This window comes from Bufo gargarizans, unplaced genomic scaffold (assembly GCF_014858855.1).
Source record: "Bufo gargarizans isolate SCDJY-AF-19 unplaced genomic scaffold, ASM1485885v1 fragScaff_scaffold_322_pilon, whole genome shotgun sequence".
NCBI lineage: Eukaryota > Metazoa > Chordata > Amphibia > Anura > Bufonidae > Bufo > Bufo gargarizans.
In genome coordinates, this window is record NW_025334093.1 from 335,778 (window position 1) to 360,217 (window position 24,440).

The 24,440-nt window shown below is 45.7% G+C and overlaps 1 protein-coding gene across 1 annotated transcript; it reads right to left on the minus strand.

The window, feature by feature from the left end:
• Positions 1 to 1,472: 1,472 nt before the first annotated feature.
• LOC122922397 (transgelin-2-like) lies at positions 1,473 to 24,002 on the minus strand. The gene is made up of 5 exons (XM_044272993.1): positions 23,923 to 24,002; positions 5,992 to 6,196; positions 4,417 to 4,582; positions 3,713 to 3,815; positions 1,473 to 2,207 (listed from the first exon to the last, which is right to left on the minus strand). Exons 2-5 carry the CDS (start codon positions 6,172 to 6,174, stop codon positions 2,066 to 2,068), a joined length of 594 nt encoding a protein of 197 aa, XP_044128928.1. The 5' UTR covers positions 6,175 to 6,196; positions 23,923 to 24,002; the 3' UTR covers positions 1,473 to 2,065.
• Positions 24,003 to 24,440: the final 438 nt, after the last annotated feature.

Genomic DNA, 24,440 nt, shown 5'->3' on the forward strand with positions numbered 1-24,440 from the left:
GGACTTTGCTCCGAGTAGCCAGGGATCCACCGTGATAATCTATAGAACCGGATGGGGAAGGAACCATTGCTACCACATGTTATAGGCAGATGTAGACGAGCACCGATAGATTCAGCACTAATTGTCCGGATCAAAGTTCTAAGGGGGACATTTATCAAAAGATGCAACTTAGGATAAGTAATGTATGTACACAGTGACTGCACCAGCAGAATAGTGAATGCAGCTCTGGAGTATAATACAGGATTGTGGTGGAAAAAAACCTCGCCACTGGATTTTGGAGGAGCCCGTTTGCCAGCCTTTTGCCTCAGCATTATGGTCCATATACTAAAACTTTGAAGAAGGCAGACCGGCTGTACAGCCTAAATCTGTGGAACTGTTTTGGGCAGGAAAGCCATGCTTGCGCTTGGTCAAATGGGACTTCCATGGAATTCGGGAACCCCTGCTCAGATCCGGGCGATTTCTGGATATGTCATTCGCCCAGATCAGAGCTATCCAGGGATAATTTATGGGGATATGTGGGGCTTTGGGGTATTTTCTGTGTTTTGAATAAAAAAAAAATGTGTTGTCTGCCTGTGAGTGATTAAGTTAGCCCATTGTGTTTGTTAATTTTATCATTGGCAGAGCCCATTGTGTTTGTCAATTGTACCACAGGCCGAGGGGGGGGGGGGGGGGGGCTGATGTACAATTGCTGGGAGTGTTTCCATACTGCAAATGCATGTGATTGGCCAATGTAAAAACTGTCTCAGTCTTCCACAAGGGCCCCAGGGGGAGTGTCCCTTTCTGGAATACCTGCATAAAAGGCTGACATGTAGCCCCATTAAAGAGTTCCTGTTTTACCCTCAACATAGAGCCTCGTCTCATGTGCGTGGGGAATGCTGTACGCTGTATACTCCCCTGGCTATAATCCCTGAGCTCTTTTAAGAGCTTGTTCCTGCATTGCTTTCTGAAGAAAGAGGTTCACCCACTGGAACCTGGAAGCCTTGTCATAGGTCCAGGGTGGGTAGAAGACGGCAACATCCCAACAAAGCTGCGGCAGTTCGTGGGTTCAGCAGTGCTTACGATGTCAAGTGGAGTGCTTGGAGCCCTCGGGAAGCACTAGGATCATCCATCAACGGAGGTTCCAAGTCGGGGTGCTAGGAGATCCGTTACAATGATTTAACTCAGGATCAGTACAGGATAAGTAATGTATGTACACAGTGACTGCACCAGCAGAATAGTGAGTGCAGCTCTGGAGTATAATATAGGATGTAACTCAGGATCAGTAATGTATGTAGTCGGTAAATTAGCTTTTGTGAAGATCTATTTATCCTGTACTGATCCCGAGTTACATCCTGTATTATACTCCGGAGCTGCACTCACTATTCTGCTGGTGCAGTCACTGTGTACATACATTACTTATCCTGTACATACATTCTGTAATATATGTATAATATAGCTGGCACCTACAGAAATCCATTCAGAAGACTCCCATGTATAAACATAGATTGGTTTTATTTGGATCAGAACTATTACTATTTAACAGTATTGGATGCAGAGAGCGGAGCCGTGGGATTCTCAGTTCCCACCTCAGTCACTAGGAAATAGACTACAAAGAACAGCTTTAACGTTGCATTCCCTTTTGCACTATTGCTTCAATCACCATGAAGCTGCGTGGAGGTCGCTCTGCTTTACTGCAGATCTCACCAATCACAGGATTAAGGGAACCAAGATTAGAGAAAATGATCCACTTGATTTTGGTCACAAATATACACACGACAACAGAGCAGGCGGGTGTGGAATGTAAAGGCATTGCGGTGTACCCTCGAACAAGACATTAAACCATTTCATTCCTAGCCAATCAAAATTTAAATATTTTTCAAGTTTCCCTAAAAATTATGCAAAAAAAAAGGAGGGGGGAATATGGGGGGGGGTAATATAGGAGATCATGTGCACAGTCTACGGGTTGTTCGATGCTTAAGACTTTGGGAGGGTAACATTCCAGAGGTGAGCAAGGAGAAAGAGAGAAGACCTAGGAGATGAGTGGATGATCTGTTTGGTAATCTGGAGTTTCCGGTGATTTGCTCGTTCAGAGGATTTGCCTTGGCATGCCGTAGCCGGTCATTCCGGACTGGGAGGCTCCTTTGTTGGTGCCCATCTGTAGACCAATGACGCTCTGCCCTTCTTTTAATTTATCTTGGGAAAATGCACGTCTGTTTTCCATGGATTTTCTGAAAAAAAAATGTGAAGACTATTAGATCGGGAAGAAAAAAAAAAAAAAAAAAAAGGCTATGCTGTTTCGACCAAGCCAGCAATTAACGAGAAGGAACTGTTCTTTTCCGATAACTGCCTGCTCCATTTACACATCCGTTTACATCGCTCGTCCTCATGCAGATTCATGGTTTCTGGGCAGCAGATCACAATTTATACAGCGTGCTCTGCTGCCCAGGAATGGGATTCTGGTGTCCACATCAGCAGTGATTTCAGCCAATGAACAAGCCGATTATAAGGGACGATTATCGGGATCGAGCATGAAGATTATTTAATCACCTCTCCAGAGGATTGCCCAGAATTGTTGAGGGTACCTGCCATCGGGCCCCTGTGGAACCACAGGATAGGTTATTTCAGGGCTTAAGCTGATCATATACATAAGAAATATCAGCCAAACCCCCCGATTTTTGGCAGGACTGTGCAACTTTCTAATACCTATGACATCTGGGGCAAAAAGGGTTTTCTGTCGGTGACTTTCTTCCCTCTAGCGAAGACGCACACTCTCTGCCCTGCATTTGGAGGGGGTAGTCCAGACTACAGCCAGAGCTACATGTAGTTATCTTTTGGCTGCTACTTGGATTGCAGCACTGATCAAGAGACACCCCTATGGAGCCCCATTCTTCTAGGAAATGGCATTGTCTTCACATGGGTAGTGAGTGGATTCTTGGGGTTGAGCTTAACTAATGAGTTCTCAAATAAGTCCCATTCTGTGGACAAGTACTTAAATGGGTTCTCCAGGAATAAAACAAATAAAATAAATTAAAATACTTAAAATTTTATAATAAATATATTCACAAATACCTTTCATTACTAAGAAGGGCTTGTTTTGTCTAAGGAGCAATCATTAGGAGAAATAAAGTGGCCGCCGTCCTATCAGGACACACAAAACCTGTCCCAATCACACAGGAGGACAAGTTACTTCACAATGAGCCATAGTGCTGCCTCATCCTCCTCTCTGCTCTGCTTGTCAGGAATCATGATCCTGAATACAGGTGAATCTGTGGGAATGGAGATGATGAGGAGACATGAGAGGCGGGTGAGGTGTGGATAATGAGCAGCGCACTTGTTTACAGTCTCCATTACCACAGCCTGTCCTGTCCGTCCTCTGTACTTAATGTCTATTCATGAACTAAATTCCCCAGAGATTTAGCTAAAGTTCTTATCATCTGTATTCAGGATCATAATCCCTGACAAGTAGAGAGGAGGCAGTTTTTTACCTCAGTATTGTAATGCAACTTGTCCTCATGTGTGATCAGGACAGGTTTCGTGTGAACTAATGGGATAGCGGCCATTTTGTTTCCCCTGATTACTCCCTAGACAAAACGAGCCATTATAAATAATGAAAGGTATTTGAGAATATGTTTATAATAAAGTAATATTTCAAGTATTTTCATTTTCTTAATTCCTGGAGAACCCCATTAAACATGCCCTCTCTGCTCCGCCTGATTTGGCTTAAAGCACTTACTTGGGGAACCAGTTTGGATCTCCACGGAAACAGCCGTCGTCCTTTGTAACTGCCAAGCCACCCAAGTTCATCAGAGTCCGCTGGACAGTAGCCATGTCCTTTCCTATGACAGAAAAGAAAGACATTATTGAAGGGATCTATTTTTTTTTAACATAATTTGTTCCTGCTGCCGTGTCCACAAATCAGTGGAGACAACGTCTTATGAAAAGTAATGCACAGAAAGCATTCCAAATTGTGAAACCGTAAGAAATAATAGCGTAGTGTATATGTTCACCAGAGGCACAACTCTGCACATTGGTAGAGGTCTCTCTCCTCTGGTGAACGTGGCAGCTGCTCAATACCTCCAAGAAAGCATCCACTACACAAAACGGAAAAAAAAGCAGGATCCATGCGGCACCGCCATTAATCCAGTCTATCCATGATCAGAAGAAGGACGAAGTTCTTTAACATGTACAATGTGTTTCGAGTAAATCAGTAAAAAGGTGGGACTGATCTTGAAGTGAGCTGTACATTTTAAATAACTATTTTAGTCTTCTTCTGATCATGGATTTACAGGATTAGTGGTAGCACCAGGTGGATCCTGATTTTTTTGGCATCATCAGATGGTTGCAAAAAGAAATGGTCCAGAAATGGGTTCAGGATGATATTCGATATAACGTAAACCAGGATGAACCCATGTGACTTCAACAAAATGGCTACCATACCTTCCCACAAGTCAACTGTCTGGAACAAGTCGGCAGCAGCAATGCCGTATCGCTCGCAGGCCTTCAGGAACTGAGACACCTGCTCCATCTGTTTGAAGGCCATTGCGGATGTCTGGATTTTAGCCACAGATTTGGGGGCAAGGGAGTTGATTAGGTGGCCAAGTACCTAAATGAGAAGAAATAAATACAGATGAGTTTATTGAAGAGATTTAGTGATTTGCAGTAGCGGTGCATGACCTGCTGAGCCCTCGTGATATTTACTATTTTATAGTTTTATATTTTGGGGTTTTAGGAAACTTTCACACTGAAGTCCTTCTTTTTCCTGAAAAAGTTACCTCTATTAAACATCCCCAGATCGAAATTCATTTTCAAACCGTGAGATTTTTTTTTCTTTGTGGTCACGGCATTATGGTACTAAGTTTCCAACCATTAGGGGGAGCTATTCCGTTTAGAGTTAAAGGAACGTGCCTGAATAATCTAGCATACAGTATGCCTAAAACGTTTCAGGGCCTGAACCTAACAGCATGTTGGGAATGCGTTTTTAGGGTAAATTCACAGAGTTTTTGGGAGGAGGTTTTAAGGCGTTTTTCTGCAGCTTTTCAGCGAAAATCGGAAGCGGTTCTCTAGGTTTGCTGTGTGACCTGTGCAGGAATGAAGGAGCCGATAAGCTGTTTTATCACCTATTGGGAATTGTGGATCCCGTGTTGTCTGCATATATAGGGGATATCTCTTATTCTAATTCTGCCTGTAAAGATAAGCAGACAATTGCAGTAAAGTGATCTCTGCAGACCAAGAAGTGACGCCTATCAGTAAGGCTCATTTAGAGGAGTCGATTGATGGATGATAATCATGTAAAGTGAATATATGCGGCGACTGAATGTTTTTACTAAAAACTCTTGTAAAATAGATGTGAACAAGTAAAGTCGTTGGTCGTTAATGAATTGTGCCAATATAAATGTGGATTGTCGTCAGTCACCAGAGCAATTTTCGACTCGGCTAAATGAGCCTTTAGACTTAGTGAACACTGCAGGATTTGTTTTTTCCTTCCAATAGATTGACGTGGAAAATAATCACCCAAAAATATGTTTAACAGAAAAACATGGTCATTGTCTGATGACACATTCCCTTTAAGTCCTTTCTTCTCGGATCCACTTCTGGCTATGGCTCAAAAACCTGCAGACAAAACCTCTCCAAAAACAATGTGAACCTCTCCTAAAAGCTCTTAATTCCCAGACAGAGCTGGGGCACCCTACTCCTACCGCGGGCAAGGGAGACAAATAAGTCTAAGCTTCCCAATAGATGGAAGCAGTCCTTTGAAACAACCCTTCATCCAAAACTGATTTTTTTTTTTAGATGTGGGTGGTATTTCTCTCTTTGGAAGTAGTGTGCACCAAGATTGTAAACCCCAGACCTCGGCACAATCAATTGTGGAACAGAATTTTTGGCTCTGCCGTTTTCTTTAAGGTCAATGCCAAGAGCCCATCAGTAGTCCTAAAGAATAGGTCTCTAGACAATATCTACAAAGATTTCTTATCACTGTAATGCAAGTGCAGCAGCAAAATCCATTGTACTCACAGTGCCGTCCTTCAGCCACTTCTGGAAACCCAACTTCCCCTCTTCTTCTGGACGCCCACATTCAGGGGGGCACTGACTGATTATCCACTGCACCAGAATGTTCTCCAGCTCTGGGTTGTACTTCTGGTCAATCTTCAGCTGGACTTCCCTGCTCAGTCCGTATGAAGGTCCTTTGTTTGCCATTTTAGTGGTTGGTGGTTAGGGTCTGTGTAAGAAAGAAGCAAGAATCTAAGTAAAACAACTAAATATACCTAGATGTAAGGATGTGACACATCAGAATTAGTAAGGCTCAATACTCTGGATAGGTCATCAGTGTCTGAGCGGTGAGGGTCCGACACCCGGGACCCCTGCCGTTTGAGACTAAACCCTGGTGCTCCTACCTTTTCTCTGCTTTTCCTAGGCAGAGTGACAACACGTTCATGCGTCACGTGCCCTCGGAGCTGCGATACCAAGCGCAGCCACTATACAGTGTGCGGCACTGTGCTTGGCGAGCTTCCAGAAGGCAGGAGTGCCAAAGCCTTCTCAAAACAGCTGAAGGATGGTGGTCCCCGATCTCAGACCCCCACCAATCAGATACCGATGACCTGTCCAGTCGGCACCAGTTTCCGATATTGCGGAACGGGTGCAGACCCATTTGCGGACGTATGATTGTACCCTAACAGGATATGGCAGGATGGTGTGTGCACATAAGACCATCTATAGCTTTACTGAAGGTCAAGTATAAAGCTATCTCCACCATTAAAAGGGTAACGGTTATTTTATTTTTTATTTTTGCAATGTAGGGGCAGTGATGCTGACCATTTTTGTAATATACTTTAATTAATGAAATTTAACATTTCCATTAGAAAAATAGCTGCAAAGTGGCGCACTTTGAGCCTTAGCAGCGCTCCTCTGTCTGGAGACTCAACACTGACTGTACTATGTAAACAGAAGACAGAGGAGCGCTGCTAAGGCTCAAAATTGAACACTTTACAGCTATTTTTGTGATAAAAATGTTTGATTTCAATAATTTAAAGTGTTCAATTTTGAGCCTTAGCAGCGCTCCTCTGTCTTCTGTTTACATAGTACAGTCAGTGTTGAGTCTCCAGACAGAGGAGCGCTGCTAAGGCTCAAAGTGCGCCACTTTGCAGCTATTTTTCTAATGGAAATGTTAAATTTCATTAATTAAAGTATATTACAAAAATGGTCAGCATCACTGCCCCTACACATTGCAAAAAATATAATAATAATGACAGTTACACTTTAATGAGTTGACCTTCAAACTCACCAAATTATTACATAAGCCATAGGCAGCTAAACTCTTCAGCTTCTGAGAGGTCCGGAAATTCACAACCCACAGGAAACTCCCTCGCCATGTCCTGTTTGTGTTACACGGAAGCTGTAACGGTGAGCCGCAATACATGGGGACTCAAGTCTTCATGTGAAAAACTTCATAAAGGTTACAAAAAACCCCACTATCTGGTATTTATCAGGGCTTCACCCCCTTCCTCAAGAAGAATGGTCCAACCTCAGCCGGGGCCCCTCTGCACATGCATGTGCTGCTACTGTGATCCATACAGCCTCGATGATGGGCAGCAGCTACCTCCAATGCCTGGAAGCCGCCTCGCACCTCGCCGTTTGGTAAAGAGGTGTGCAACAGCGTATAATGGGATTGCTGTGGCCGAGAGGTCAGTTTCCATTGGCAAAAGTTCGGTAACATAATACGCCCCGTCGATAACCCCCCTGACTCAGCGTTCCTCTATTACAGTAATTACCGATAATGAGCCGCAGCGCTGTATAAATACACCGTCTACAGCAATCACATCATATGGGGGATACGATCCAAGTGTACCGCACAGAGATTAAAAAGGCACCGATTGCCTGCACACCCCCGGCCAAAGCAGCGATTCCCAGATAAGAATACAGTCTGTCTATTCATTCAGTGAGGTACCCCGTGCCTCATGCCTGACCACAATGACTGCCGTCCTCTCCTGTACAAGGCCTTGCTGTGACCAGCAGCCATCTTAAGAAATGACTTAATTCCCAGATGACTGAGGTACAGTCAGGGCTCCGTATTCCCTGCAGATGATTTTACTGCAGTCTGCATTCTGCTCACCGGGAGTTTGAATATCGGGTGTGTTGTCCAGACACGGCTGCAACCAAGAGGCGAGTTTGCCAGATAAGTAGCCCAAAAGATGACCTACCCGTTACATACAAATGTGCCCTGAGAAAGCAGTAGGGCTCAAGTAGCTCCAGAACCTGGCAGATGTGATGGACGGCTCCGTTCTCACACATTCCAGCTCCTGTCTCTAAACAGCAAAGCAAACAATGTCATGTATGAACCCAGGTCCCCCTCCACAGCTCCAGCCGGCACAGTATTTTTCCACAATTTGTTCAGAAACCAGCCAAGATTCTGTCGTGGGGAAAAGATAGCCAGGCAGTTGCTTAGAGACAAGACCGCAGCCTCCCCGCGCCTGCCCAAGTTTTGCGCCGATGATGCAACGGCAATATGATTTACTAGAGATTAACAAGCTCTTTTCCGAAGACCACCAAGTCCTATGTGATACCGCAAGAAGAAACGGAGAGACTACAAGTGCCACCGCAGCCACAAACTATACAAAAAGAAAGGGGTCACTTTGTAAATACATCACAGTACTGATCTGTATCATACTCCAGAGCTGCACTCACTATTCTGCTGGTGCAGTCACTGTGTACATACATTACTTATCCTGTACTGATCCAGAGTTACATCCTGTATTATACACCAGAGCTGTATTCACTATTCTGCTGGGGCAGTCACTGTGTACATACATTACTTATCCTGTACTGATCCTGAGTTACATCCTGTATTATACTCCAGAGCTGCACTCACTATTCTGCTGGTGCAGTCACTGTGTACATACATTACTTATCCTGTACTGATCCTGAGTTACATCCTGTATTATACTCCAGAGCTGCACTCACTATTCTGCTGGTGCAGTCACTGTGTGAATACATTACTTATCTTGTACTGATCCCGAGTTACATCCTGTATTATACTCCAGAGCTGCACTCACTATTCTGCTGGTGTAGTCACGGTGTACATACATTACTTATCCTGTACTGATCCTGAGTTACATCCTGTATTATACTCCAGAGCTGCACTCACTATTCTGCTGGTGCAGTCACTGTGTACATTACATTACTTATCCTGTACTGATCCTGAGTTACATCCTGGATTATACCCCAGAGCTGCACTCACTATTCTGCTGGTGGAGTCACTGTGTACATTACATTACTTATCCTGTACTGATCCTGAGTTACATCCTGTATTATACTCCAGAGCTGCACTCACTATTCTGCTGGTGGAGTCACTGTGTACATTACATTACTTATCCTGTACTGATCCTGAGTTACATCCTGGATTATACCCCAGAGCTGCACTCACTATTCTGCTGGTGTAGTCACAGTGTACATATATTACATTACTGATCCTGAGTTACATCCTGTATTATACTCCAGATCGGTAGTCAGCTGGTAGTTATTGGAAACAGTCAACAAGGACCACTGAGAGATTTCAGAAGTTCATTGTATTTACTCAGCTTTTTGTGTAGATTACGTCCATGTGGTGCTCAGTGGTGGACATATTTGTGAAGGTATTCCTGGCCCCTTCTGAGAGTCCCCGTTAGAGGCATCATGTGGAGCTCACGGAGGACGACATGGGGCCTCCTGTATAAGAAGGGAGAGTATGGACACTATACAAGGCAGCAGAACGCTGGATCCCCACCTTGGCAAACAATCACACTCCTCAAATCAGAGCCTCCACCCTGATGTCCCTACTGCTGGGTGTGAACATTGCCGTCCACGCAGTGTGTGTCAAACACAGCCGTGCCCTAAAAGCACACAGCGAGCCTGCAGAGAATGCCAATGCCAACCCCACCCATCCCATGGAGCATGAATGTGGACCACAATTGCAGGATGGCTATTAACCATTCCCACCGTTACAGCACAGACGAGAGTGGAGGACACGTCCCTGGGCCTAACGGTGCAATTTCCCCCACCGAAGATCACCCAGTTGCACGAGTATTGGAGAAATTATTTTGATTGGTTTTTAGGAAACAGAGGTGGAACTGAGATGTGATAGACTGCGCCAGTGGTGGACTCTGTCCCATAATCAGGAACCTTGGAATTTTCTTGTAACTAGCGCGTTTTGAAGTTCAATCTTAGAAAGACAGTTCATTGGTCACAGTTGTTTTGAGGATCCTTTGGTTTTGTTGCTATCTGGATGGAGCAAGGTGAAGAGTTAACGTGTAGAGGAAGCGGTGAGGCAGATGTCTGTAGAAAGAGGATGTGAAACGTGTGCAGCAGCCAACACGTTATTATATGAAGCAGATCCCAGGCCTTGCTATAATCACTGTGACAGCCATACACAAGCAAAGCTGCGTGTCACGTGAGCCCGTACCCCTCCGCAAGCCTGGACGCTGGCCTGCACTCTGCATATATGTGCTGTACAGATGTAGCAGAGTGGAGGTTGTCAAACAATACCCTGACATAGGACCATAGGTTAATTAAAGAGCACCTGTCACCTCTTCTGACATGTCTGTTTTAGTAACCGCTCACTCTCCCCATGCGATGACAATTCCGCAGCATCTTTCGATATTACTCTGTTCCTCAGTTATTGCCTCTACAAGTCTATTAATGACTCTTTAAGTGGGTGCCCCTGCAGAGTCTGGCATTGTCTAATCGGGTGCTATAACACCCAGTTGGCAGTTCATTCCTAAACTTCTAGCAGGAATAATAGAGGACGGCACAATATTGAATTATATGAAAATATGCTCTGGAATCATTATTGAGCAGAGAATGCAAGTACGCTAGGCCGGCCTATTCCTTGCAATCCCCCCCATACAAAAATCATCCAAGTCAGGCTGTAGACATGGAGGCCTACGACAACGCTGATCAAGCTCAGGGCACAGATCGGGTGTGTTGTCATGGGGTTGTCAGAGCAGAGGAGCGGATAACCTGGCAAATTAGTCATCCATTACCAGGTGTTTGCACTTGGTTTCCTCAGCAGACTTCGTTCCTGCTGAGATGATATATATATCAGACCCATCCTACTGCTCAAAAGGTTCTCCCTAAAAGAGACCACTCAAGGTCTACACTGGGAGACGTGCTGCCCATAATGATGATTGTTAGGCCCACATAGAAGATGAGCACGCAGGAACGTGTTCTTATGAGCGCTCCTTCGACCGATTATCTGCTTGAGTACAAGTGACTTTACTCTCATCAACCATAACATTAAAACCCCCAAGAGATGACGTGAGCAACATTGCCAATGAGTGCAGCAAGCAGTCAGTTCTTTCAGGAAAAATGGCCAAGTGTAAAGATCTGAACAAGAAAGCCAAAAATATTTTGGCTAGACCATGGTTTCTCAATATTTAAGAAATGATGACTAGGCCTGACCATCGGTGATCAAAGTTCAAGCCAAAATTTGCCCAGGGTCATGGGGCCCAAGGCTCACCGATGACTGTTGTGAAATGAACGGGAACCCCTCTGGTCTGAACCCATAGAAGTAGGACGAATGGTTTATGGACACCCTCAGAGATCTTGTGGAGTCCATGCCTTGATGGGTCAGAGCAATTTTGGTGGCATGATGTACACAGGATTAGGTTTTAATGTTATGGCTCCTCCTTGACCCCGTAGACAATCAGACATTTCATTCTATAATGAAGTCGGAGGCATGGAGAGCATTTTCGCCACGTCTGTCTCGGGTACAGAGCAGATACTTAAGCTCTCAGGGTCTTGGCAGAGTCGGGCCACAGGAAGTCTGGGAATTGTCCGGACGAGGGATAAAGTTACCACATTTATGAATTATGAATTGTACAAGTGCCAGGAGGACAGAAAGAGGGATGGAGGCAATCGTAGTGAATTCACACACATGACCAAGTGGTGAGAGAGCGCGACTCCTGCACCCACAACGTCAGGTCTGCATGCTGTAAAATGTACCTTGTGGATGGTTAGTACATATAGGGGCATTTACTAGCGAATTTATATAAGTTCTCTCGTGTTGAGACTTTTTGCTGTTTTGCTCCTCCCTCGCCAATTTACGAAAGTAACGGGGAAAAAAGGGTGGTGTTTAGAGGAGAGGGCGTGGCCTCTCACAGACCAGCATACTTACCATAGCTTTTATTAAGAATTGTCATAAATTATGGTCCAAATCTACACCTCGCACGTACTGCCAAAATATGCACCTCTTAATAAATGTATCACATTGTACTCCAGCGCACTACTTATTAATCCTGGTGTATGAAATGGCGGTATTAGTATATTCCCTCCCTAAGGCTCACCAGGACAGCTCTCATTGTCGTCCATTGAGTTCACATCTCCACTCCCTGACCCATCTGTGACTGCCAGAGGTTCAGGCTGTTCTTCCTTCCCTCTATCCACCATGCTTTAAACTGCTGTTCTGATCTTCAGAACATTGGTGCCTACCAATTCTGGAGGAACTTGAATAAGGCATGAGGAACTCGAAGAGGATGGAAACTATTCATTCATGGCTCATGTCTCAGAGTTGTCATTGGTGGAAGAGACACAACCAATATTATTGTAGTTTTCCGCTTCTGAGTTACTACGACAACACAGCCTAAACACATAAGTAAAACAGCGAATCCCACAACTGGTGCGGCTGTCGTCATAGCAACAAACGTAAACACTGCACAAAGCAAATACCACAACACCCACAAATGAGAAAAGTCACAGAAAAAAAGTGCAACATCGACAGTGGCAGATCCTGCTCGAAAACACATACGTACGAAAGACAATACCACGCGCCAAAATCCGGCGCTGCGCACGTGGTCCAAAAACCGACCACAGCACTGTGCAAACACAAAAAACAAGGTACATACAATAGTGCCATGCTCGCTATAGAAAATGTAAACTGCTAATGCTGCGTTCTAAATGTCAGATTCTTGGCAAATACTTTTAGTACAAAATCATTTGTGCCTGTCCGTCAACGTCAAGGCGATCTCTTTAGGACTATATTGGCCCATGTGGTCCAAAATGGATTTCACCTTAAAATAAAATACAATAAAAAATAAATAAAAAAAATCTACAGTAAATACAAGTCTTCACGTCATCCTCTTCTGCCACGTGGTTATTAATTTTGTGCAAAAATGTTATATCTGATCCTGGAAATGATGACTCATCTCTCCCCGCCCCAGCAGAAGATATGGTGGCCACTGTCAAGCGATAGACCTTGTAATGTAGACATATGGGATAAAGAGGACGCCTCAAAAGTCAGTCAGGGGTCCTGAGGGCTACGATTTCTGTGGGAGGAAATATGGATTGCCACTCAGCTTTCCCAGGGACAGATAAGTAAGAAAAGGTTGACGTGCTCTTGAGTTACACCCCCCCCCCCCCATCCTTTGTTAGGGAGTTATTAGAAGTGACAGTGAGACACCAGATAATCACGCCTCGCAAGTAAGAACATAGCCAATCTGCTCAGCTCGCAGTTGGAATTTGGTAGCAGCCGGTATGGTGAGGCCCCGTTTCCGGACAGATCCATTATGATGGAACGGTTACTGCTCCAGATGTGACGTCTCTGAGAATGAATGCGCTTTATAGAGGATTTCCCAGAGGAGACATCCATTTACTATTAATAGAGACTGATCCACTAAGCGAGACTGAGTTTCCAGGACGTACCAGTCATACTCACCCAGGAGATTATAGTCGTATAATGGGCTTCTTATGAGTTATCCCAGAACAGAATCAGTTGCTCTATAGCTGCTGTGATACTACAACTCCCAGCATACCCTGGCAGCTGCCCAGTATCCCAAAAATGTGTACTACTGTGCCAGCTATTCCCACACTTCTGCTCTTGAGGAAGTTACATGTAAGCATCCTATTAGCAGCCATTCTGAGGCCACTTCCTGTGCCCGCCACTCCAGGGGTGCACCTAACCTTTCTGCTGCCTAAGGCGAAAACTTAAACGGCACCCCCATGCCAATTTCTTAACCTAGCCTCTTTGCCACAATTGTCCTGGTGCTGCCTAAGGCGATCGCCTCACCTGGCCTCATTGGTGGTGCATCCCCGTGCCACTCCTATGCCACTCTTCATTAGCAAGAAGCTACTTGTAAGCAACCAATCAGCAACAACTCTAAGGCCACTTCCTGCACCAGACACTCCCACCCTTACTCTCCTCATTCATTAGCAGGAATTTACATGTTGGTACCCAATCAGCAACCACTCTGAGGCCACTTCCTGTCCCAGCCACACCCACATCACTGTTCTCCTACATGTAAGCAGCCAATCAGCAACCACTCTGAGGCCACTTCCTGTCCCAGCCACTCCCACACCACTGTTCTACATGTAAGCAACCATTCTGGGGCCTCTTCCTGTGCCAGCCACTCCCACACCACTCTTCACCTTCATTAGCAGAACATTACATATAAGCAGCAGCTATCTATGCCCCATCACTTCCCATGGTAGCATCATGTCTTATACTCCAGTCACATCCAGTGCTTCTTACCCGTTACCAGAAGGCATGGCATTGGGGACGCTCCGATATCATCCGTTTAGAGCTATGCTGTCCGGCTACACACCTGACTGTGGAGTGCAGATTAGTCTCTGTCGATTTCCAAGGCCAGCTGGCAGAATTTCGAAAGTTATTTGGATGTGAATAGAGAAAAAGCTGGAAAATAACTAAAAATCTATGGAAAATGGCTACTGGTGATAACAGGAGCGGTATTAATCTTGCCCCGTGAGATCATGTAAACCGAGTATGACATGTCGGCTTAGCGCTGGAATGTGCCGCAAATCCCACAGATGAAGGCTTGGCACGGAACAGGCAGCACACCAGGATTCCTTTTTTGGGAAGAACATTGACATAAATGGTATTATTCTAACCCCCGGCACAGGGATGATGGGTGATCTGCCCACTGCCGAGGTGACGGCGGGATACAAGTCACCTCATGACAGCAGCAAATCAGCCCCCAAAAACATCTGACCCTAATGTATAGCTGTGTCTGCGGTAAAACATCTCTGGTCTCAAGAGCTGACAACTCAGAGGAACACCACACATCAGAAAAGCTCCCTCACTGCCCTGGGAGCCCCGCGGATGTGCAGCCCCTCGCAGGGCCTAACCCTCCCCCACATCCAGAGGCTCCCTGGCGTGGGGCCCATCTACTCCTCTCACCAGCTCCATTAGCAAGATGATATTCCAATTGAGAAATTCTTGTGTCCAAATTTGGGAGAATTTCCACAGCATTTGGAGAAATTCCAGCCCCCGTTTCCTATGCAGTCTTGTCATATTTTTTGATTGCCGGGAGCTTTACATGACCGCCGTCAAACATGAGCATTCTATACTTAGTAAGTCTATAAATATGAAAGCTGGCTGAAAACCAAGATGGCCCCCATGACAACTTCTATTGGGGTTGCCACCCAGGACCAGAGCGTTATACAGCAGCTCAGGAGTGGGAAACATCTGGGAAAGCTTGGAGACAGTAGGCAAGTATCAGACCACTGGGAAAGCTGGGTGATGCCTACAGGACCATAATTTAGATGGCGATGCCTCCCCCCGGCTACTCACCTGGGCAGATTTGCCTAGTGCAGTAATCGGAGCCATCCCCAGGAACAATGTGCCACCTGGTACCGCCTGGCATGAGGAAGTGTACACATTAGTATGGGTGTGCGGTACAGTAAATCCTCCCCTCGGGGGAACAGGACACCCAGGTAGAGGTGGAAAAAAAACCTAATCATATGAGGTCACTGTCTGACGCCCTCCCTGCCCCAGGACATGAATTTCTATAGGCTTCGGGATATCTCCATTGTGTACAGAGGATTATAGACCCTTATCTGATGGTACTGGTCATGAGGGGGATGGGGACTGCATCAGCTGAAGGTTCCTACTCTGATAAAGCCTACCTACTTTTCTACCTTTTCTTGAAAGTTGTACCTTTGCTCAGTTTTTCTTCCTGCTGATAGAACCAGACTGTGCCCCGTGAGTTATAACACCCAGTTGTCAGTTCATTCATACATTTCCAGGAGCAATAATAGAGGTCGATGAGAAAAGAGGATTCCACATTTTTTTCTTTATGGGTAACACTGAAACATACGTGTCGGAGGAGGTGATGAGTGGATAATATATGCTTGGCCGAGCCAAGAGTACTAGTGTATGAGGGTGTCAGGAGGAAGGCTGTCCGCTATGTAAGTTGTATGGCCGCCCTCCAGCATCCTTTTGTAATTGCACGGCAGGCATTTTGTGAATATAATAGAAAGTGTTCTGACAAGCTCAGCATACAGCCCGCCCTCGCCCTGCAGCGGGCCCGCTCCCAAACAATAGGCCCAACCTGTGATATTTGCATTAGACGATGAGTGAGGGTGTGAGACACATGAGGTCACCCCATGGCTCAGAACATGTCCCATCTTATCGGCGAGTCGCACAGACGACATGAAAGTGGTGACAGCCATTATCCCCGCTAATCCCCCAACACTTCACCTCACTAATGAATTTTTAATGTGATCCCTACAGTCCTGCCGTGAGGGAGAGACATTATCCGCAGCGATTTCCATGATGTCAGCGAGGTTTCTGTGCCAGGCAGATGCTGCGATGGACCATGAAAGCTGAACACACACACACACACACTACATCTGTGTCGGCTAAAGTTTACCAATCGACTGTGTATGGTGCCTCTCGACAGTAGAGGACAGGATCGGGCAAGCTGGAGTTTAACTGCCCGATCCTGTTGTTCAGGCAAGCATGGCATGCATATGTATCAGAGGATCGGGAGAGACAACTAAATAAGCACTTAGTCGACAGTTATCTGGTGTGTGCTCAGCTGAAGTATATATATATATATCTCTCAGATAAGGTGTTGTAATTTGGTCCTCCAACCACTGAGGGTGCCATTCTGGACTCTTGAAAAGCAGGGCAACTAGATTTATGGGCGCCGTAATGAAGTGGGCTGCCTCATATCTGCAGGACAACTCCCATAAGATTGAATAGACCCCAGTGATCTTAAGAGCTGGGTTTATTAGTCCCCGACGCCAGCTCCACACCCTCACATCACAGAAATAATGGCCCTCGCTCACGTGGATTCTGGCGTTCAGGGATCAAGATGCGCTAGGGCTGTCAGAGGATTAATCCTCTCATCATTGTAACAGGAGGCACTGTAATGTGAGGATGTGACTACTGCAGAAGATGGCAGGTCCAGACACACCGGAGGCCGGGCCCAACCATTGTCCCGTCACACAGACCGAAAGAAGACTGCATTCTCGATACAGCAGCTTAGCCGAGTGTATCACACATTATAGGATTAGATACAGTGCTCTGAAGAAAGTATCATACGTGATCGGAAAGATTTAGATACATCAACTCAACAGAAAATATGGCATGATAGGATTACATATGCTGCTCTGCAGGCAGTATCACAAATGGTTTAGATACATTTACTCAAAAGTTTTTAGATACAGCAGAATAGCAGACAGTGTCACCCACAAGATAGGCTTAGATACACAGCAGACAGTATCACACACAGCACTCAGCTGTGTAGAATGCTCTCCAGTGACACTTTCTCTGCACTGCTCTATCCTAGTCCAGAGCTGGCGGCTCCCTCTGTACTGCACTGCTCTATCCTAGTCCAGAGCTGGCGGCTCCCTCTGTACTGCACTGCTCTATCCTAGTCCAGAGCTGGCGGCTCCCTCTGTACTGCACTGCTCTATCCTAGTCCAGAGCTGGCAGCTCCCTCTGTACTGCTCTATCCTAGCCCAGAGCTGGCATCTGGAGCGCCCAGTCTATGTTCCATCTGTACCTCAGTGCTAGACTGAGCCACTGCCCAGGGAATTCAGGGCATCAAGCGTTCCGCAAGCAGAGCGGCTGCTTCAATTATGTTTTGTGGGTACATTATCTTTTCCAGCAGTGAAATAAAGAGGCAGATTGGGTCTTTGGCTGGGATTGAAAACAGGCCTCGCTGTGGAGGCCTCGGCCATGAATGCCCCTATTGTTTGCTCCTTACACCTGTAATTTATGGGGGTTTGTTTTATATAATACAAGATAATAGTACATGTCTGCAGCCAGTGGGTACACCGCCATACTAGCCTAGCCCAGGACATCACTGTATGATGGGAAGAGATAGTCACCAGAACCTGTGTGCAGCCAGTGGGTACACCGCCATACTAGCCTAGCCCAGGACATCACTGTATGATGGGAGGAGATGGTCACCAGGACCTGTGTGCAGCCAGTGGGTACACCGCCATACTAGCCTAGCCCAGGAGATCACTGTATGATGGGAAGAGATGGTCACCAGAACCTGTGTGCAGCCAGTGGGTACACCGCCATACTAGCCTAGCCCAGGACATCACTGTATGATGGGAGGAGATGGTCACCAGGACCTGTGTGCAGCCAGTGGGTACACCGCCATACTAGCCTAGCACAGGATATCACTGTATGATGGGAAGAGATGGTCACCAGGACCTGTGTGCAGCCAGTGGGTACACCGCCATACTAGCCTAGCCCAGGACATCACTGTATGATGGGAAGAGATGGTCACCAGGACCTGTGTGCAGCCAGTGGGTACACCGCCATACTAGCCTAGCCCAGGATATCACTGTATGATGGGAGGAGATGGTCACCAGGACCTGTGTGCAGCCAGTGGGTACACCGCCATACTAGCCTAGCCCAGGACATCACTGTATGATGGGAGGAGATGGTCACCAGGACCTGTGTGCAGCCAGTGGGTACACCGCCATACTAGCCTAGCCCAGGACATCACTGTATGATGGGAAGAGATGGTCACCAGGACCTGTGTGCAGCCAGTGGGTACACCGCCATACTAGCCTAGCCCAGGACATCACTGTATGATGGGAGGAGATGGTCACCAGGACCTGTGTGCAGCCAGTGGGTACACCGCCATAGCTCCAGTTACAGGGGGCAACCCACCTATGACATCAGACCTGACGTTGCTTTATAGTTGCACCCTGTGTTCCTGCATTCATGTAGAAACCACAATCTTCTAATAATAAAGCCATGAATGCTATGTAATTCCTGATGTGTCTCAAACCTAAAAAAAAATTATTGAATTAGGAGGAAAGTGAGTGGACTTTGCTGAATGTACACCCGCCATCACAGACGCAGTGTCCTATAATAATATTTTGTATGGCGCTGGGTTTACACTACATAGCTATACAATAGAAGGTTACAGGATCCCTGTCCCTTTAACCAAAGATGCATTCGATCTCCAGACCGCAATCGGTCACGGTAAGCAACATTATCTCGCTATAAACATACGTGAGACAGTTTCTTGGATCGCGCTCTCCTATCTCATCCCAGCGGGGTCTTCAAATTATATTTCAATAAGCAGATTTCACTTCCAGTTTATTTTTGTAGCAGCTGGAGGGTAAATTATGAGCTCGTCCTATATGTATGGGCTGTCCAGGCGGCCAGACGTCTATCCATGTAACACGATGCGGTATTATCACAGTATGAGGCTGCACAATTCAGACAATAGTGCACCTGAACCCATCGAAAGAAATGTATAGCGCGCTGGCCAATGTACGCCTCAGAGACGTCTAAAACGACATGTGAAAAGAGCCTTTTTCGGGAGGTTATCAGTTCCAGTCATAATAGACTGACTTGCGTTTCATCATCGCTTGTAGCTTTCTCCAATATAGGAATTCTTGGAAATTGGGGGGAGAGTCAGATTAGTGCTGCTGAGCATCACCAGAGGACCCGAGCCGATGGATTACACCGAGCTTCTCTGTCTGGAGGACCCAGAACTAGTGTTGAGCAAACTTGTGTTTTAAGTTCGGTGTCTAAAGTTCAGGTTATCGAAGTATCCCGTTATGGATTCTAAATTCCGTTATGGTCCGTGGTAGCGGAATCCATAACGGGATACTTCGATAATCCCGAACTTTAGACGCCGAACTTAAAACACAAGTTCGCTCAACACTACCCAGAACGGATGTGCATTACATGGACATCCACTGCTTTCATTGACATCTGTGTAATGCCTCAGTTCTCCTCAGGGGGTGCTGCAAGGAAATTGAGTACTTTCTATTGCATCACCTGATCAGCCGATCACTGGAGGTCCTTGCACCTACAGCGTGTGATTGGGAGACCTTTCTGATTTGTGCAAGGAAAATAATCCCTTTAAGGGTGACACTAGAGATGGACGAACTATTAAAAAATGTAATTCTTCTGCATTGCCGAAATTTACAAAAAAGAATTCTTCACGAAGCACATTTCTTTGTAAGTGGTAGGTGCAATGACAGGGAGCGGCGATTTCTCTGCTTCCTGTCTTCGTACCCCTCAGATGCCGCGTTCATACATGATCGTGGCATCTGATAATCCGGTAAAATAAAAGAATTATTAAAATCACACTTCCCTCCTCTATTTGCTTGTGACGGGGCGGCCGCCACCATCTTGATTGAAGACGTGGCCCATGGTCACCATGCCCGGAATTTCGGCTGGCATCTTCAATCAAGATGGCGGCGGCCAGCCCATCTCCAGCAAATAGAGGAGATAAGTGTGATTTATTTTTTTTCCCAGTTTTTTACACTATTTCAGGGAAAAATAGATTCGCTACCACGAAGCGCGAGGAAATTGAATTGAGCTTCAAAGCGAATCAAATTTTCCCTGCAATACGTATCGAAATCTATTCGCCCGACACTAGGTGACAAAAAACTTAATTTTACGCCAGAGACAAATTCTCCATTCTGCATCAAGATCCATAAGCAAGACGTGGATTCTGCCGCAAATTTCTCCCTTTTGTTAAACTACGGCCCATGTGAATTTACCCCAAAGGGTTTGTTCATGTCCCAAAACCGTGTCGCCCCAGTCCATAGCCATGTCACCTCCGCTGAAGTAAGCAGGGCTTGTGTGTCACACCCGATATATCTGTGTGTCTCATAGCGGGAGGGATACACAGTGCGGCCTGCTCCCGAGGACGGCGCGCGCTCTACACCTGGATGATAGTTCTAAATTCTTCCCGTGCCTCCATTGCCTGATTACCCCCTACCGATACACTATTCCCAGGACAGTATAAATAAAGTTTATTGAAAACAGCATAGCACACGATCACTGTATTGCAACACAATGTATTACATAGCGTGAGCAAGTCCTGAGCTGTCTGCAAGAAACATTATTTACAGCAGTGCCAGGCTCCACTGAGCTTCTGATTATTTTTTTTAGCATTATATGTGCTTTTTTCTCTCGAAATACTTGAAATATTTTTGCGTTTTTCAAGTCTTACAGAGAAGCCTATGAGAGAAATGCCAGAAAAATGCAGGCCGAAGCGGTAAAATCTGCAAGGCAAAGACACCTCCCGAAAGAAAGCATTATATGTAGAACATTTCGTAAGTCACTATAAAAAGTTAAAGTATAAATAAAACGGAACAAAAAAAATAAAAAAGTTGCATTGATGCATGCCATTTCGGCGCAAAACTCAGCAATTTTTTCTTTCGGCAAGTGGCGGTGGTTAGCAACGATTTACGCCAGATTTATCAAATGCAACTTTTTAAAATTTGCGCCATTTCACTCCAGTACGGAAGTTGCAAAAAATAAACTAGGTTAAAGGCAAAGCCCCCACGGGCCCTGGGATTTGGGTGGGAGAGGCATGGGGCGATACTCATAACATCGATAACATCTGTAGGCAAAAGCAATAAAAAAAAAGCGCCATATTTTTGAACCATGCAAGGTTTGTGAAGGCCTTATGCACACGAATGTATTTTCATTCCGTGTCCGTTCCGGTGTGTCCATATTTCCGTTACGCCCAAAAAAATAGAACATATCCTTGTCCGTAATGCGGACAATAATAGGACAGGACTGTTCTATTAGGGGCCAGCTGTTCCGTTCCGCAAAATATGGAAGGCACACAGATGTCATCCGTATATTTTGCGGATCCGTTTATTGCGGACCACAAAATACATACGGTCGTATGTGAGGCCTAAGACGGAAGAAAAGTGGACTTTTTCTCGAGAGAAAGGTTGGAACAGAAAAAAAAAATATGAAAAGGAAAACGCTGGGCGGCCACACCCTAGGTACTCTGGATTGCACAGCTCTCCCATTGTAGTTTCCAGCTCCGGGTAAACGTCACTGCTGTTGAAACACAGGAAATAAATGGTCATCAGGCAGCAGCTCGAGAAAACATGCCGAGCGAGTTCTCTGCCTGAACCCACAGAGATATTTTATCAGGAAATCAAATATAAACCAAGAGCTTGGAAACAACTGTAGAAAATCTGGAGCGTAAGGAGCAGCCATGACTTTCCTTAGAACTGATAGATGAGCAGATAACTAGGAGATAATACGTAGATGATGCCCCACATGGTGTCAACATGAGATCCCAGGCCGGAAACTCTACGAAGAAAGAATTCCTGCAGTGATTGCGCAAGACGCCTGGGCACGCCTGTCCGTCCTGATAGCCTCGTGTACTGCAGACTCAAACAGGGGCCGACAAGACACGAGTAATCGAGTGTCTGGGGCCACTCAGGCATCTATGTTAGCAACACCAGGAAATTCAGTCACAGTGGGATCGTACAATCACAAAGAGGGGCCCCCCCCCCCCAAATGTCAGCAGTGCTAGATGTGACACCACAAGTAGCACCATGCCACGCCCATCAATGGTTGAAGGGATTATGGCCATTTCTTTGTAATTTTCTTGCCCACTTACTTATTGCCTAGGAGACCCTTGAACTACATTTTGTAATGCCCCCCCCCCCCATACCTTGATCCTTACATTATATTTAATGCCCCCTCTACCTTAATCCTTACACTTTTTAATAGGTCATTGTACTAAACGTCCTACAAAGAAGCCGAATTCTTCCAACTCTTCCCGAGTGCGGCTCTCCGACAGACATAGATATAATGGGATTATTGGATGATGGACGGCTCGCGTTATCTCCCTTACGTTACCTCATCTCCATGTAAGTGAATCCTATGGATGTCGGAGCTGTAGAACTGCACATAATAGAGGACCACCTCTAGCCAAGGCATTTGGAACGTACAATGAAAGGGCAGGTGGACTTGGCAAAAATATTATAAAGTACATAGACCCCTATTATTTAGTCTGTTTATGGGGGAAGCATTTACAATTTTATGTCCCTAAAAGGGACAGCATCTTGACAATTCTGGGTGGAGTCAAAGATAGGTGTGGCCTAGGTAGGACTACTGCTAATTACTACTGGTGGCAACAAGGACAACTGCCATGAGTAAACTGCCTGAGTAGACCACCTAGAGGGCACGTTCTATTTTTTTTGCAGAACGGAAATATGGACACACTGAAACGGAATGCAAACAGAGTACCTTCCGTTTTTTGTTCTGGACACAGAATGAAAATACGTTTGTGTGCATGAGGCCTAAACAAACCTTCCATGTTTCAAAAAGATCTAGAGGAACGTTGTGCCTCCTGTCTCGGTGGTCTCACTGACTAGCCTAATGATAAACTGTAGATAACCAGATGGATTCTGGATTACAGGACGCCTTTATTTCACAATACCCCCTCCCCCCACCTCTTCCTTACCCATTCATTGCCTGGAATGTATAAGGTGGGTCATCCCGGCCAGTGTCATAGAAGAGGGAGAGCTGGTTAACTGCAATACTCTCACATTCCAGAAATGTCTCCTTCAACCCAAAAATATGATCTCACAAGCAGTACGGATAGTCCAGATCCCATACAATTAGAAGGACATAGGTCCAAAGGCAGTAATAATCACATTACCTCAATATCTACAAGTGACGGGACCCCTGTAGGGCCATATGTGAACATAGACCATCTGGCGATTGCAAGCTCTTGTGGCCCAGCACAGTCTTTTCCAGCAGTGTAAAGACTTTACAAGCAGATAACAGATCAGGACTCATTTCTTATGTAACCCCAAAACTGGAGGATAGGGAGGTTAACCAGTGCTACCAGCATGCTAAAACTGGTAGTTCTCCAGCACTGGGAGAGCAGAGCTATACAGAAAGTATGGGAGGCAGAGGCGGCTTACCTTATTGTAGTGCAGACAGCAGGAAACAAGACTGGAATCAGCCTCTGTCTCCAAGTCTCTACTTTTGCAGCCCTGCCCCCAAAGGAAAAAAAAAACTAAGTATGAGGTCACCGTAATCAAGTAAAAAAGGGTGTGTAGAGGGCGTAATCTCATCAGGGCAAGAATTCCTACTTGTGATTTCAGGCCAGCGACATGTCAGCTTCATTTAGTGATGGGAAGCCTATTCCTAATATTCAGAATTATTTATGAGAACAGATGGAAGTACTGGGGTGGAAAAGGAGGAGAAGAGCAATACAATGGGAAGTGAAGATTAGAGAGTCGAGGCAGCGACCACCTAATGATAGAGACACTTCATAGAATAGGCTGTAATAAATAGAAGTTCTTCCCATTGTTCCTCGTGGTGAAAAACAGAAGTGTTTTCAGTTGATATTTAGCAAAAACGAGATGTGATCAGCAGTGATATGCTTCTACATAGGAGCAGTATTATAGCAGTTATATTCTTGTACGTAGGAGCAGTA